Source organism: Calonectris borealis, chromosome 29, assembly GCF_964195595.1.
Source record: "Calonectris borealis chromosome 29, bCalBor7.hap1.2, whole genome shotgun sequence".
NCBI lineage: Eukaryota > Metazoa > Chordata > Aves > Procellariiformes > Procellariidae > Calonectris > Calonectris borealis.
Window position 1 is genome coordinate 1,538,397 of NC_134340.1, and position 16,349 is coordinate 1,554,745.

The following is a 16,349-nucleotide window of genomic DNA, read 5'->3' on the forward strand; positions in this document are numbered from 1 at the left end:
CCCACACCCACGGGGAGGGGGTTGCATCTTCCCACAGGGGTGAATCAAAGCAACCCCTTTTTTTGGGGGGGAACGCGGCTTTTTCGTCCCCCCCCCCCCGTGGCACGGGGTTTCTCTGGGGGCAGGAAAATCCCGTTTTCTGGTCCCGTCCCACTGCCGCCCTCGCTGCAGACAAAGCGCCCGGTTTTTGGAAAGGCGCCGGGGGCCGCGGCGGGGGGTAACGCAGCCGCCTCCCCGGGCCTTTGGGTTGGTTTTAACTGTTTTTTGGTTCAGTTTGATTAATTTTTTTTTTTTAAATGCAGCCCTTGGCCCTCGCCCTGCCCCTGGGTCTGCGTTCGCTCTCCCCCTCCCCAGTATTTATTTGTGAATATTCTCTCGGAAGGAAACACCAAACAACCCCAACCCGGTGGCACCGCGGCCGTGCAGCTCCGGGTCCGAACCCCCCCCCCCCCCCAGGGTCCGAACCCCCCCGGGATCATCCCCACCACCTCCCTCCTCTTTTCAATAAATATCCTAAACCCCCCCACCCCGGTGTCCCTGTCCCCTCCCGGTGTCCCTGTCCCCTCCCGGTGTCCCTGTCCCCTCCCGGCCCCGCTGGCGCACGCACGGATCCCGCACCCCAGCCGTTGCGCAAGGGGCCGGGGGGGAAGGCGGTGGCCGGGTTGGCCCGTCCCAGCGTGGGAAGCGAGGGGCAGCCGTGGGGCAGCCGTGGGGCAGGGAGGGTGGCACGGGGCCGGGGCGCAGCTCCCGCTTTGGGCTTGGTGCAGGGGGGTGAAACCCTCTCGGCTGGAGGAGCCGGGAGCACCCATGGGTGCTGCAGGCTGGGAGGTGGCTCCCCGGCCCGTTCCAGGTGATGCTCGTTGGGATGCTGCCTGCTAATTAAGCTACGTGAGGTGGTATTAATTACCCCAGGGGAGGATGGGTGGGCTCTGCTCGGGGGCCTCAGCCCGCAGCGGTGCAGGGGAGGGTCGGGGTGCAGGGACCCTTGGGGAAAAGGGGGTGCAGCCGCTCCCTGGGGTGGGCTGGGACCCCTCGGCCCCGGAGCCACCCTGGGGCGGGCGCTTACCCGAGCCGTGGGGTGCCTGCGGTTGCCTTTGGGGTGATGGGGACAGCACCCCTGGGACCCGGCACCCCTCCTGCCCCGGCCGGGGAGGGGAGAGCGGTGACGGATGCAGGGGGAGGGGGCCAGGACTCGCCCCCATGCCCCCGGTTTGATGCTGCAGCGCCGGGGAGCGCGTTCAGCAGGGAGGAGGGTGGAATTACACCTTCCCTGGGGAGGAGGAGGAGGGGGAGGAAGAGCTCCGGTATCTCCAGGTGGACACTTGGCAGACGCCCATCTCCATTCCCAAAACGCTGCCACATCCCGGCTCTCCCAAGGCCGTCACCGGGACCAGATGGCATCACCGGCCAGACCGGTGCCAGCGGACGGGGTGGACGCTGGATCCGACCCCCTCCCCTCTTCACCGAACCGAGCGGGTTTTTTCCCCCCCTCCCGAGACCTCGCAGAAGCCACAACCGGGCGGGAGCAGCCGGTAATGGAAACCAGCCGCCCCCCCCCCCCCCCCGCCCCCCCGACTCCCACTCTCCTGCTTCTCCCCTTCCGAGGAATATCCGCTTTCTCCCCGGCCCTGGGGACGGCTCCAATTTGTCTCTTTTCTGAGTTGGGGGGGACACAGGGGGGGGTCCTGGTACCCCAAGAGCAGGGGCAGCACATCTGGATGTGGGGGGGTCTATGGGGCAGCCAGCTGCCCGCACCCCCCCCCCCAAGCACAGCGTCCAGCCACGCTGGGGCCCATTGGGGACCTGGGGGGGTCCCATCCTGCTCCATGGGTGCTGCCCCACGGTGATGGGGGGGGCCCTGGGTGGGGGTGGAGGTGGGTGCAGGGGCTGGATGTGCCCCCTCCCCGGTGCACGGCCGCCCCATGCCGAGACTTGGTCACCGGCGCTGGGCGTTGGATGGCGGCTGCTCCTTAAACAAAAGCAAATTCCTCCTCCGGCCGCTGCCGGGGGAGCGGAGCTGGGGGGGGGCCGCGAATGACCCCCAAAACCTTGTGACACGCTCCCCCCCCCCACATGCCATGGGACCGCGTGGGTGGTTTCGGGTGCCCCCGGCGCCTCTAATCCGGCACTAATCCTCCCCGGTGACCTCGGCAGCCCCCGGCCGGCCCCGCTGCCCCCGGGGCTGGGGAGGGGGCCCGGGCTGGCCCCTCGCCTTTCATCTGCCGGAGACAAAGCGGGGCCCCGGACCCCCCCCCCCCGGCCCCGCTTTGTGCTGTGGGTAATGAATGCCCGACCCCAGGGGGGCCCCGGCCCCTCGCCCCGGCATTTTTTTCATGCATTTTCTGGAAGTGAAGACTTGGCCGGGCGAGGGTGAGCGGGGGGGGGGGAGGAGGGGGGGAGATGTGGCCCCTTCGGGGGTCTCCAGGGTTGCATCTCATTCCCTCCCCCCCCGCCGTGTTGGAGCCATCGGGAGGGAGCGGGGGGCTTCAACCCCCCCCCAAAGCGGGGGGATGTGCTGGCTCTTGTCCCCGCCATGGTGAATACCTGCCCGGTGGGGGGGGCAGGACAGGACTTGTTGGGCAGGTTTGGGGGGAACATCCCCCTCCGCCGGGCCGGGATGGTGGGGGGGCTCCTGGTTCAGGGGAAGGGGGGGGCTTAGCCGGGCTGAAATGGCTCCAGCCAAGCTGAGCCCCCCCACCGCGCACCCCCCCGGGGCTGGGGTCACCCCCTCCACCACCCCCAGCATCCTCTGGACCGGCTGCTCCCCAGGTCGCTGCCCACCCTGGATGGCCCCAGGGGGGTCCGGGGGGGTCCGGGCCGGCTACCAGACCTCCCAGCAAAGCCCCCCCCCACCCCATAGACGCTCGTTACAGGGTCTGGCTGACGAACCGGGGACCGGGGAGGTGCCAGGTTTAGGGGGGGGTCTTCACCCCTCAGCCCCCCCACCCCGCTCCCTGGAAAGGGGGTTTCTGGGTGGGCGAGCGGCTCCGTGGCCTCGGGGGTGCCGGCAGCGCGCCGAGGGGCTCGGGGAGGGCGCGGGGCGCAGCCGGGGCGTGGCGCGGGGCGCGGCCGTGAGTCAGCGGGGCCGCGTGCCCGGGCGGGCTCCGGCACATGGCGGGTGGCGCGGCCCTGCCCAGGGCCGGCGGCGGGGGCCGAGACCGGCCGGGGCGGGGGGGTCCCACCAGTGGGGTCCCCTTCGCCGGGGATGCGGTGCCTCGCACCCAGAGTGAGGAAAGGGGACCCTCATTTCGGGGGGGTCCCCGTCTGACACGGGGTGACGCGCCCGTCCCCGCAGGTCGGGGCAGCCGGGGACACCGATGCCGCGAGCGGGCGAGCGGGGTGGCTCCCCAAAAGCGCCGGCAGCTCTGGGAGGGGACAGCCAGCCCTTTTTTGGGGGGGTGGGGGGGGGGTGACCGTCGCCTCCCGTGGGGGTTCACCCCCTCCCCTCACCCCGCTCCGCTGGCAGGGCACCCCGCTGCCCTCCGGGCCGGGGGCGATGGGGCGGGGGGCCGGGGATGGAGCCCCCCGCCCCGCTCCCCCGCGGCTGGCGGCCGGCCAGCATTGTTCTCGGCCTCCTCCTCCTCCTCCTCCTCCTCCTCCTCCTCTCCCCACTCCAGCCGCGTCTGGCGCCGGACGCTTTCCTGGGCCCCAGCATGGATGGGGGGGGGGGGGGTCCGGTTGCAGCCCCCACCAGCACCCCCAGGCTGGGGCTCCCCACGGGCGAGGGGTTTCACCCCCATCCTATTGCGGGGGGGGGGGGGTATCAGCAGGGCAGCTGCACGTGGAAGGGGACATGGGGTGTTTTCTGGGGTGCACCTTAACCCCCAGTGGGGTCTTTTTTTTGGGGGGGGTCACTACTTGGTAGGGTGGCTCTGCCCCGTAGCGCAGCCTGGAGCCCCCCCCCCACTCCTGTGCCCTCCCAAGGGGTGAGTGCAGGGCTGAAAGTGGGGGGGGGGCTGAAAGTGGGGGGGGGGCTGTTGTTGGGGGGGGGTCTGCCTCCATCGTGAGGGGCTCCTGGGATGCCGAGATGATGTGAAGGGGTCCATGGAGGGTAATAAGGGGGTGCGGGGGGAGTCTGGGGGTGGGAGAAAGGGCTCTGGGGGTGACGAAACACGGCAGGGTGAGGGGCTCTGGGGATGCGATGCACAGGGTCTAAGGATCGTTTTGGGGGGGCTTGGGATGAGGGGCGGTGGGAAACAGGGTGGGGGGGCAAGGATGGGGTGCAGGGATGGCAAGAGGGGGTGGGGGGGGCTGGGAGGGCAGGACCCAGCTCCTGGCCCCGGCCGAGCCCTGCAGGTCGCCTCCCTGTTGTGCAAAGCCGGGGAAACTGAGGCACACCCGGCAGATCAAAGCGGGGAGCAGGAGTCACCGCCCGCACCCCGCCGGCCTCTCCGCAGGGAGCACGGCCCCGCTGCGGGAACACGCAGCCACTCGGACTCGGGATTTGCTTTTAATGCCATGTACAAAGTCTTCCCCCCCACCCCCAAAAAAAAAAAAAAAAAAAAAAAAAAAAGAAAAAAAAAAGAAAAATTTTTAAAATTCTTCCAAAAATAAATTAAAGGGACGGGTCCCCCCCCCCAACCCCCTTCTGTTCTGTGCAAAGAGAAAAAGAGAAACCCCCTCCGCTCCCCAGGCCTGACCCAGGCTCCAGCAAGGAAAGAAACGGGCAAAGCAAGGGACCTCGGGGGGCCCCGGCAGCGGCACCCCCGCGGCGTGGGGCCGGACGGCGCCGCGGGGCAGTGGCGGGGACCCCGGCAGGGGACGGCGGCTGAGCCGGGCAGTTCCCGTCCTCCCCAAATCGGCTCCTTTGCCCCACCGGACCACAGATGGGGAAACTGAGGCAGGGGTGAAGCCCCCCCCGGCCCCCGCACCTTCCTCCTCCTCCTCCTCAGTCCAGGGCCGCGCTGTCCCGCTGCGGGATGCGCCCGCCGGGCTGCCACCGGCTGGGATGCGGCCACCGAGCCCACGGCCAGCGCAGCAGCAGCGGCTCCTCCGCCCACACGGAGATGGAGCCGGAGGGAGGATCTGGCTCCCTCTCCAGGGCAGGTCACGGGGCGGGGGCCTCGTCCCTCGGCGGGAAGATATGGGGGGCCCCCCAAAGCGGGGCAACCCCCTCCCTGGCTCCCCGGGGAGGGGCGAGGGAGGTTAAGTGCTGTCGGAAAGGCGACCTATGTACATCCCTGAACGTGACGGCTCTCCGAGCCCCCCGCTTTCCCCGCCGAGCGGCCCCAGCCCTGCCCCGCCACCCCGTGGGACGAGCCCGGCTGCCGCCGCGGGGGGCTCCGGCCCCCTCCCCGCCCCGGCTATGAGGTCTGGCACTGGACGTGTTGGCGCATGCCGTCCTCGAAGTCGTCTTCGTGGTAGGCTTCGCCGGTGTAGGGCCGTCGGCCCGGCCCGCCGTGGGACGTGTAATCGCTGAGTTCCACCTCCTCCGTGTCCTCGGTGGCCATCACCTCCTCCTGGGGCGGGAAGAAGGCCTGGAGCTGGCGCAGGCGGTCGGTGGGGAGCCAGCCGGGCTCGGGGAACTTCACCTGCGATCGGAGAGGGGAGATGGAGGCACGGCACGGACACGCAGGGACCCCGGGGATGGGGGACACCGGCTCCGGCTCCTTACCTGGAACTGCAGGATGAGTTTTCCCTTCTGGAAGGGGCTCCTGTAGACGGGCATCCCCTCGTTGGGGACACACTTCAGGTCCCCGGGTCGGATAACGTCACCTGAGAGAGAGCTTAGCGTCACCTCGCTGCGCCTGGCAGCTCCTGGCACCCCCCCCAGCTCCTTGCAGGGGTATCACAGAGCACCCCACCCCGTCCCACCCCACCTGGCTGGGAGGAGATGAGCAGGGTCCTGTTGTCCAGGGTGCGGATGACCTGTCGGCAGCCGCAGAGGGCGTCTGCCAGGCTGATCTCCCTCTTGACGATGAGATCGTCACCGCTGCGTCGGAAAACGGGGTGTTCCTTCTGATCCAGGACGATGATGATGTCCCCGGGTTCCAGGCCGGGAACCTGGTCCCCTTCCTCGTGGAAGGTGATCTTCTGCCCGTCCTTCATGCCTGTGGGGTGCACGGGGAGAGCTCAGGGCGTGGGGGCCATTTCGGGGGTGACCCCGCTCCCCGCGCGGCCCCGTCTCACCTTTATCCAGATGAACGCTGAGGATTTTCTTCTCCCGCACGACCTTGCGGCCGTTGCAGGTGAGGCAGCAGTCCCGAGGCCGGATCCACTCGCCCTGGCCCTGGCACTGGGAACACACCGTCTGGATCTGCTGGATCATGCTGGGTCCCAGCTGGTGGATGCGAACCTCCATGCCCGAGCCGTGGCACTTGGGGCATCTCCTCTGGGCGCCCTCCCGCACCCCGCAACCTGCGGCGAGGGGAGGTAGAGGGGTGAGGGGGTGGGCTGCGGCGCTGGGGAGGACCCCCGCTCACCCCGCAGCCCGGCCGCTCCGGCGCTCACCTCCGCACTTCCTACAGATGATGTTTTTCTGCAGGGACAGCTTGCGCGTGGTGCCGTTGTAGAGATCTTCCAACGACACCGAGAGCTGATGCACCACCGTCTTCCCTGGACGGACGGAGGGGAGAGCCCGGATCAGCGCCCGGCCGCACCCCACACCCCGAGCCACGACCAGATGGATGCCGGCCGCCGTGGCTCGGCATCACCGGTTCTCCACGGGGAGCGGCGGCTGACAGCTTCCCTCCAGTCCCGCTTAATCCTCGGGGACGGCGGCAGGAGCAGAAACAGCTTTAAGCCTGGCTTGGCCTGAGGGCTCAGGGGACCCTCTAGCAGGGTTCTTCCAAGCCCGAATCCTGCCAGCTGCCCCGGGGCAGCCCCGGGTCCCCAGCGTGGCATGGCTCCTACCCCAGGGCCCTCCGCCGCCCGGCCGCCCTCCAGCTGCTTATCACCTCCACCCGGCGAGAGAGGCTCTGCCTGCAGTCGCCGAGACGCTCCCCTTGGCCTCCTAATTGCCCTGCTATTAAATCGTGCCACTTCAGCAAGAAACGCCGTGGCGAGTCACCCTCTTCCCCGTGACCCAGGCCAAAAGCATCCGTAGAGTCACCGGAGCAGCCCTGCACGCCCTGCGTCTTGCTGCAGCCTCCCCCCGGGGGCTCGCGGGGAGCCGAGGGCAGCGCTGGGCTGACTCAGCCCCAGCCCTGGGGACGGCGGGGGAAAGCTGGGACAGGGACAGGGAAGGGCCCTTTGAAGAGGGGCAGATGGAGAAAGTAATGAGGATGACGAGGAACGGCGTCGGGCTGTGCACCGCGGGGAGGGAGGTGGCCCACGGGCTGCCAACCGGATCCCGGTGCCCCCCGGAGCCAGCGCTGCGCCGTCCCTGGGTGTCAGCCCCCCCGCCTCCCAGCACTCGGGGTCCCGGTACCTCGCCTGTCCGCCCGGCCACGCATCCGCACTCCCCCGCCGAAAAAGAGGTCGAAGATGTCCATGGGGGAGCCGAATCCACCGCTTCCTCCTCGGTTCCCCAGGCCGCCTTCCTTCATGGCCCGCTCCCCGCCGCGGTCGTAGAGCGCCCGTTTGTGGGCGTCCGACAGCACCTCGTAGGCTTGGGAGATCTGCTTGAACTGGGGAGGGGGGAAAAAAGCGGGTGAGATGAGGGGGAAAGCGAGCTGGGTGGGGGTGTGGGGGGCTGCACCTACCCGCTCGCCCTCGCTGGGGTTCTTGTCGGGGTGGTAGCGCAGCGCCAGGCGCCGGTACGCCCGCTTGATCTCATCCAGGCTGGCTCCCGGTCGCACACCCAGCAGGTCGTAGTATCCCGTCTCCTTCACCATCTTCCTCACTGCTGATGTGCTGCGAGAGGAGAGAGCCGTGAGCCCCCGTCCGGGACCCCTCCCCATCCCACGCTACCTTTCCCTGGCCCAGGACCCCCCACCCATGGGACCCACCAAGGGGTTTTATCCCTGTTCTCCTCCCCGCGGAGTCACCCTGCGCCCGGCTCGCATAGCCCTGCCTCAGTTTCCCCACAGCAGCAGCATCCCGTGGGGCGCGGGGTGGCGGAGGCTGCCCTGTCCCCCTGCGCTGGGCAATGTGCCGGGAGCCGATAAGCCCCACGCGGGGTGTGGACGTGTTTATCTTGCGACACGCGGGGGGGGGGAACGCGGGGAAGCGCCCGTCCTCCTGCACCCTGCCCGCTGCGGGCTCCCCTGGCAGGAGGTAAATAAGTGGCTCCTCCTGAGGAACGCCACCGGATCGGCCCCCCCCGGGGCTGGCAGCCCCCCCCCGCGGGGCCACGAGTGGATCCGTCCCGCGGGGCCCCGGCTCGGGCCGCTCCCCAGGTCCAACCCGGGGACTTGGGGGCTGGCGATCCCTCCCGCCCGGGCACCTCCGAGCCCCCCCACAGGGAGGCGGGGGGGAGGCGGGGGGGGGGCTGTCGGGGTGTCTGCGGGCGATGTGACATCCCGGGTGGGACGTGACAGCGCGGGCGTGGGGGCAGCGACCACCCCCCACGGGGCACCCCACGGCGCGGGGGGGGGGGGGGGGGCAACACACACCCCAAAGCCGATCCCCGCCATGACAGGGGGGCACCCCAAAGCACCGCGCACCCCCAAAGACAGGCCCCACGGCGGGGCGCCGGGCCCCCCCCCCCCTCCACCGGGGCCGGGTCACGGCAGGCGGGGCCCGCGTCCCCTCGGCTAACAGGCCCCGGCACCGGGCCCGGCCCCCGCTCCCGGGGGTCCCCGCAGGACCGGGCAGGGAGCGGGGTGTCAGGCCCGGGGGGGCCCCGGGGGGGGCCGGGGCCGCCCCCTACTCACCGCCGCCGCCGCCGCTCCGCTACCCGTCTCCGAACTCTCTGGAAGCCGGAGACCCGCCCCCCGCGCTCCCCATTGGCTAGGAACAGCCCCGCGGGGACCGCCCCCTCCGCCCCTCGCGCCGCGCCCATTGGCCGCGACTCCCTCAGTCGCCCGCCCACCGCCGCGCCCCCTCCCCTCCGCCCCGATTCTCATTGGTTGAAGGCTCTTCCGGGCCGGTTCGGGAGGTGGAGCGTCTCTCCGGCTTCCGATTGGCTAAGATATCTACCGGGTCCGCCTCCTCGGCGGAGACCTCCTCTCTCATTGGTTTGAACGGGATGGCCAATCAGAGAAAAGAGTGGGAATTCCGAACGCCGCGGCCGTCCTGCAGGGGGCGGCGTGGTGCGCGGCGGGCCCGATCCCGCCCCCAGCGGGGCCCGACCCGGCGGGGCCGGGGGTCCCGGGGGGGGGGGGGTCCTGCCCTCCCCTGCCTGGTGCCCTCCAACAGGGAGAGGCTTTTGGGCGGGGGGGTGCTGGCCCCCAGCCGGGAGCCTTTCTGGGGAGACGCTTGGTGGTGTCGTCCTCCCCCTCCCCAAATAGGGTTTTTTTTGGGGGGGGGGGCTGTTAACAGCAGGGGATTTTGGGGGGGGGGGGTCTGGGGGTGCTGGGGGCTGCCAGGAGCAGGCAGGGACCACCGTGCTGTGGGGCGCTGCCCTCCTGGGCTTGGCTGCTTTTGGGGGGCTGGGGGGGGGTTACCCCTGGTTATCAGCCCCCCCCCCGGGGCCGGGCCTGCTCTGCCCGTGGGAGTGGGGGGGGAACCGGGGGGCTGGGGTCTGTCCTGAGCGGTCGGGAGCCTCCGGTCCGGCTGGGGGGGGGGGGGCATGGGGGGGAGGAGGAGGAGGAGGAGGAAGGCGCTGGGGTGGTGCCGGGGTTGCGGTGGGGTTTGGGATGAGCAGGGTGCCCCCCCCCAATGACCACCCTCCCCCCCCCACCCCCCCCCCCAAAAATGGCCACCCCTCCACCATCGAGGAGCTCCGGTGTCGGCCTCCGAAATCCCTGCCCATGTTTGGAGAAGCAGCCGGGCCCCCCTCCGGCTCCCGGGGGGCTGCCCCGGCCCCCCAGCTCCATGGTGGGGAGGGGGGGGTCCCATGAGCCTGGAGGTGATAAATCTCCCCCCCCGCCCCCCGAAACCCAACCCCGCCGGGCAGTTGTCGCCCCGCTGGGGTTTCAGCGACCCCCGTCCCACCTGCCCGGGGGGGGATTTGGTCCGAATTCCTGCGGGAAGCTGCTGCTGGTGGGTGATCGACGGGGAGGGACTGGGAGCGGGGTCCAGCAGGGGGTCCCCAAACTGGGAATGAGGTCCCCAAACTGGACACGTGGTCTCCAAACTGGTTAGGGGGTCCCCAAACTGGGAATGAGGTCCCCAAACTGGGTAGGGGGTCCCCAAACTGGGCACATGGTCTCCAAACTGGGTAGGGTGTCCCCAAACTGGGAATGAGGTCCCCAAACTGGGCATGTGGTCTCCAAACTGGGCACGTGGTCCCCAGACTGGGTAGGGGGTCTCCAAACTGGGCACACGGTCCCCAAACTGGGTAGGGGATCTCCAAACTGGGCATGTGGTTCCCAAACTGACAATGAGGTCCCCAGACTGGGCACACAGTCCCCAAACTGGGCATGTGGTCCCCAAACTGGGCACGTGGTCCCCAAACTGGGTAGGGGGTCCCCAAACTGGGCACGCGGTCCCCAATCTGGGCACGCAGTCCCCAAACTGGGTAGGGGGTCCCCAAACTGGTAATAAGGTCCCCAAACTGGGTAGGGGATCTTCAAACTGGGCACGTGGTCCCCAGACTGGGTAAGGGGTCTTCAAACTGGGCACGTGGTGCCCAAACTGGTAATGGAGTCCCCAAACTGGGCACGTAGTCCCCAAACTAGGTAGGGGGTGTCCAAACTGGCCACGTGGTGCCCAAACTGGTAATGGAGTCCCCAAACTGGGCACGTAGTCCCCAAACTAGGTAGGGGGTGTCCAAACTGGGCACGTGGTCCCCAAACTGGGCAGAGGGTCCCTGGGGCACACTTTGGGGCAAAGAGCGCTGGAGCCAAGGGACCTTCCTGCCCCTTCCCGGGGCCGGATCCGGCATCAGCTGCTCCCGGTGACTCAGGACTGGCCATGGTCACATCCTGTCCCCAACGGCGTGACCCGTGCCTGGCACCGTGCCCCAAACCTCCAGTGGGCACCAGGTCTGGATCCACGGCGGGGGCGGGGGGGGGGGGGGGCTCAGCCCTGTTTGTCCCTGGCAGGTTTGGCCCCGGGGGTCGGATCCCCGGGGAGGGGACACGACAGCCCTGTTTGTCCCCCCCCCCCGGTGCCACCTGCGGGGACCGGCGAGGAAGGAGCTGCTTTGTCGGCGTTTCCTCCGGGGGTGAGTCACCTCCTGCGCCCGCTGCTCCCCGTCCCGGATACCCCACGGCTCGCACGGGGTGGGCGCAGCCGGGTGGTGGTGGGGTGCCCTGGGCGGCGGGGGGGGCTTCCCCTCTCCCCATCTCTGGCTCAGCCCCCTTTCCTCTTGCGGCTGGCCCGTGGCAGGCTGGATGAGAAGGGAAACTGAGGCACGGTGCTGGCACGCACGTGTCGGGAGCCGGCCGGGCTGCTTCCCACGCCACAGCCCTTTTCCCGTACCCCACACCCTCGCTTAATGACGGGCGGGCGACCGTGGGCTGCGTGCCGCATCCTGCGCCGTGTTTAGGGGTGCTGGGGCCGCCCGCGGTGCTGCGTTTACCGGGGCTGGGGAGGAGGAAGGGGCTCTTGGGGTGCTGGTTGGCAGTGGGTGGGTGGGTGGGCATCTTCGCTCAAGTCTTTTGGTGCAAAGGGAGGTTTTGGGGAGGTAACGGGGTGGGGGTGGGGGGGCGGACGCTCTGCGGGTGGGCTGGGAGTGTGGGATGTGGCGGGGGGCATCGCCCCAGGAATGGGGGTGCATCATCCCAGGGGGGTGCGTCACCCCAGGAATGGGGGTGCATCATCCCAGGGGGGTGCATCATCCCAGGGATGAGGGAACATGGCCTCGGGAGGGGTTCATTGCCCCAGGAATGGGGGTGCATCGCCCCAGGAATGGGGGTGCATCACCCCAGGGATGGGTGACAGTCACCCCAGGGGGGTGCATCGCCCTGGGAATGGGTGACTGTCACCCCAGGGGGGTGCATCGCCCCGGGGATGGGGGAACATGGACTCAGGGGGGGTCCATTGCCCCAGGAATGGGGGTGCATCGCCCCAGGGATGGGCGAGCATCACCCCAGGGGGGTGCATCGCCCCAGGGACCCCATCATCCTCCCCGCTGCTGACGGACGGCCCCAGGCGCGCATTCCCGGCGGGGCTCCCGCCGCGGGGCTCGGCCGCAGGCATCCGCGCCGCCCCGATTTGGCAGCAGCTGTCGCGGCGCTGGGGCACGGCGCTGCCGGGGGGGTCACGACCCGGCAGCTGGGCGAGCCCCCAAAACTGGGCCAGAGCTTATTATAGCCGGCGGGAGCTATTCCCGGGGGGGTGTCTGACCTGGGTGAAGGGCGGGCGAGGGGGTGGCCAAGCGACCCCCCCCGGGGGTGTCGCGGGAAGGGACGGTGCTGGCTGGGGATGGCGATGCGACACCCGCTGCCCACATCCCTGCCCCGGTCTCACGTGGGGGTCCAGCCCTCCTCTCCCGTGGGGGTTTTTGGGTCCCCATCAGTTGTCCCCACCATACATCCCCCTCGGGGACAGCCCCGGGGCACCGGTGGCCCCAGCGTGGCTCCTGCTTGCCCGCATTTAGCATCCCCAAGGGCTCATTTTGGGGAGGGGGAGCGGGGGGCTGCCCGCGCCCCTCCGGCTGTATTTTTAGTCCTTTCCTTATAAGGTTCCCATGATTTTTGGGAGCTGAGAGCGGAATGAAGTCATCGCTGAGGTCATCCCGCCTCGTCCCCCCCTCCCCGTCCCAGCGCGGGCTCACCCCACAGGGAGTTTTTGTGTGGGCTCCATTGAAATCCCCCTCTCGCCCAGCCTTAAAGGAAACAAAACCCTGCCCCGGCTGGCGGGGGGCCAGGCTGCGGGGGGCGGGGGGTCCAGGGGGCTCTTAAAGCACCAGCCTGGCCAGCCCCACGCAGCCCCCCACCACGGCCGCAGCCCCCCGGGACCCCCCCGCACCCCGCTTGCCCTTTTGCACGCGCGTGTGCACCAGCCCGGGGCTTCCCTCCGGGCGTGCGAGCAGGTTTCGGGTGGGGGGGTTGGCACCTCCGCTTCTCTTTCCGGACCCCAAAATCAGATTTGGTGCGCTCGGCTGGCGGGGTGGGACCGGGCGGGTGCTGCCCGCGGGGCCCCGCAGCCTCCGGTTTGGTCTGGTGGCTTTTGGTCTGCGGGGGGGGGATTTGCCCGGTGGGCATCCGAGGTCAGGCACGGGGGCACCCGGGCACGCTCGGTCCCATCGGGGCACACTTGGTCCTACTGGGGTCACACTCGGTCCCACTGGGGTCACACTCAGTCCCACTGGGGACACACTCGGTGCTATAGGGGCACGCTCGGTCCCATCGGGGCACACTCGGTCCCACTGGGGTCACACTCAGTCCCACTGGGGTCACACTCGGTCCCATCGGGGCACACTCGGTCCTACTGGGGTCACACTCGGTCCCATCAGGGACACACTCGGTGCTATAGGGGCACGCTCGGTCCCGTCGGGGACACACTCGGTCCCATCGGAGTCACACTGGGTCCCATCAGGGACACACTCGGTCCCATCGGGGACACACTTGGTCCCATTGGGGACACACTCGGTCCCATCGGAGTCACACTGGGTCCCATCAGGGACACACTCGGTCCCATCGGGATCATGCTCGGTCCCACTGGGGTCACACTTGGTCGAATCGGGGACACACTCAATCCTACTGGGGACACACTCAGTCCCATCAGGGACACACTCGGTGCTATAGGGGCACGCTCGGTCCCATTGGGGACACACTCGGTCCCGCGGGGGTGACGCTTGGTCCCGCTGGGGTCACACTCGGTCCCGCGGGGGTCACGCTCGGTCCCGCTGGGGTCACGCTCGGTCCCGCGGGGGTCACGCTCGGTCCCGTTGGGGTCACACTCGGTCCCACGGGGGTCACACTCGGTCCCGCGGGGGTCACACTCGGTCCCGCGGGGGTCACGCTCGGTCCCGTCGACAGCCGCTCGCTCGTGCGTTTCTCGCAGCCCGCAGACCAGCGTCGCGGGGGTTTTGCTCTCCGGGCTGCAGCCCCTGGGGTCTGCAAAGCACCCGGCAGCCGTCCCCACCCCACCGGGTGACCCCCAGCCCTCGGCAGCCTCGTCCCATCCTCCTCCTCCTCCTCGGGGTGAGGAAGGGGCTCCCCCTCCCCCCCCCCCCCCCGCCATCTGTCCCCCCTCATCGCTTTGTCAGCACCGGCTGGAATGTGGATTAATTTCGGGAGGAATGTCACCCCCCGCCTGGCGAAGCTCGAAGCTCCTCGCCCACCGCCATCTCCTCCGCAGCATCCCGCCCCCCCCTCACCCGGGGACCCCGGCGTCCGGGCAGCCCCGCTTTTGAGGGGGACCACTCGGGGGGCCACAGGGGGGGGTCTCGGGCTGGGGGGGGGTGGTGTTACCGGAGCTGCCATCGGCCGCTGACGGGCTGACGCTGCCCAGGCCTCGCCGGAGGGGTGCGTTCGGGCCAAGGGCTGATTGAACGCAGGCTCAGCGCCTGATTAAACTAATCGGAGGGGTTATTTTTTTTTGTTTTGTTTTTTTTTTTATTACGGTGTTTGGAGCCGTTGGAGTTTGGCCTTAAAAGGAAACCGTCGCCTTCGGGCAGGGGAGGGGGCCGGGGGCTTCGCATGGAGGAAGGCAGATAAATGTCGGGTCCTTATCGGTCCCTGGCTCCGAGCATCCCCGGGCGCTGGCACGGGGTCGGCCGGGCTAAATCCGGCGCGTGGGCGAGCGGCGGGGCCAGCCAGGAGGGCGGCCCGTCCCCGAGCACCCAAGGAGCGATGCTGAGCGCACCCGTGGGTGCGAGGCTGTCGGTCCCCAGGGATGCCGTGGCTGCCCGGGTCCCCTCGTCCCCTTGCCCGCAGTGACTCAGCCCTTTGCCCGGCATAAAGGAGCCCATTCTCTGGCCGGAGGCTGATTTATGCGACTCTTCCCGCGCCGTCCCCACGCCCGGCCGCACAACGGGGCGATTGAGCCCCCTCGGCTCCTTGCAGCCCCCCCTGCAGCCCAGCACCCTTTGGGAGAAGGGGCAAAACCGCTTCTGCCGGGGTGACGGGGTCCCCGCCGCGACGCTCGGGGTACCCGGCAGCTCCCGGGGCTGGGCGGCCGCATGCTGCCCCGCGGGCAGCCGGCCCAGTCCGGGCAGGGATAGCGGCTGGTTTTGCTGGGTCATCGCTGGCGGCGCTGGCACGGGGATGGGGTGGGCTGGCATCCCGACCCGCTCCCGCCGGCCAGCCCGGGCGGCGGTCGGGGAAGCGGCCGAGCAGCGAGCCCTGAGCTGCATCCGCGGGACCCCGGGCATGGGGGAGCATCGCCCCAGGGGGGTGCATCACCCCAGGGGTGGGCGAGCATCGCCCCAGGGGGGTGCATCACCCCGGGGATGGGCGAGCATCGCCCCAGGGGGGTGCATCACCCCAGGGATGGGCGAGCATCGCCCCAGGGGGGTGCATCACCCCAGGGGTGGACGAACATCGCCCCAGGGGGGTGCATCACCCCGGGGATGGGGGAGCATCACCCCAGGGGGGTGCATCACCCCAGGGATGGGCGAGCATCGCCCCATGGGAGTGCATCACCCTGGGGATGGGCGAGCATTGCCCGAGGGGGTGCATCACCCCGGGGATGGGGGAGCATCGCCCCAGGGGGGTGCATCACCCCATGGGGTTACATCACCCCAGGGGTGGGTGAGCATCGCCCCAGGGGGGTGCATCACCCCAGGGATGGGCGAGCATCGCCCCAGGGGGGTACATCGCCCCAGGGGTGGGTGAGCATCACCCGAGGCGGGTACATCACCCTGGGGATGGGCGAGCATCATCCTGGGGACCCTGTCCCCATCCCGTCCCCCCAGAGCCACCCAGCCGCGGGAATGAGGAGAGCCGGGCTGCAGCGGGTCCAAGCAGGAGGACGAGGCTTTATTAAATTAACGTCAAGGCAGCGAATGCATCCGGCGTGGGTCAGCCCCGCCGGCGTTGGCGGGTCAGGGCTGGGGACCCCGGGGTGCCCTCGCCCCGAGGCGCTGGGTCCCAGGGTGCAGCGTGTGGGGGTCCCCAGCCTCCAGCCGGGCTTTCTGGGGCGGATGCGGTGGGGGGGGGGGGGCTGAAGGGGGGAGATCACAGGGAAGGGGGAAACATGGGGTTTAAATTAAATACAGCCACGGCAACCCCCCCAGAGGGGGCACAAAATGAGGCTGGGGTCCCAGGGCAAGCATGCGAATTTTGGGGGGCTGGGGTGGGGGGAACCGAGCTTGGTGGTTCTTCACTCTGAAAAGGGGTGCAAAAAATCCACACAAATGTGTTAAAAATCGTAAGGAGATGGAGAAGCGTTAGGTGAGGGGGTGGGCAAAGTGAGGGTGCTGGGTTTTGGCAGGAAGGGGGCTACCGGAAGGGGTCCCCCCGCCGCCGCCG

The 16,349-nt window shown here is 69.4% G+C and overlaps 1 protein-coding gene across 2 annotated transcripts; it reads right to left on the bottom strand.

Annotated features, from left to right (window-relative positions):
* Positions 1-4,238: 4,238 nt before the first annotated feature.
* On the bottom strand, positions 4,239-8,824 carry LOC142094327 (dnaJ homolog subfamily A member 1-like). Of its 2 annotated transcripts, XM_075176349.1 has the most exons (8): positions 8,757-8,821; positions 7,644-7,794; positions 7,370-7,568; positions 6,451-6,555; positions 6,130-6,357; positions 5,820-6,050; positions 5,615-5,715; positions 4,239-5,531 (listed from the first exon to the last, which is right to left on the bottom strand). In XM_075176349.1, the coding sequence occupies exons 2-8, from the start codon at positions 7,773-7,775 to the stop codon at positions 5,304-5,306; spliced, it is 1,224 nt and encodes a 407-aa protein (XP_075032450.1). In that variant the 5' UTR covers positions 7,776-7,794; positions 8,757-8,821; the 3' UTR covers positions 4,239-5,303. The 2 variants fall into 2 exon arrangements, with proteins under 2 accessions (XP_075032450.1, XP_075032449.1); XM_075176348.1 differs by having other exon boundaries at positions 7,370-7,794; positions 8,757-8,824.
* Between the last annotated feature and the right edge of the window lie 7,525 nt (positions 8,825-16,349).

Excerpts from the sequence above, each read along its gene's own strand:
- LOC142094327 (XM_075176348.1), bottom strand. The coding sequence starts at position 7,775 with ATGGTGAAGGAGACGGGATACTACGACCTGCTGGGTGTGCGACCGGGA. Across the intron at positions 6,358-6,450 it reads CATCTGTAGGAAGTGCGGAG|GTTGCGGGGTGCGGGAGGGC; the intron begins GTGAGCGCCGGA and ends CCCTCGCCGCAG. Across the intron at positions 6,051-6,129 it reads CAGCGTTCATCTGGATAAAG|GCATGAAGGACGGGCAGAAG; the intron begins GTGAGACGGGGC and ends TGCACCCCACAG.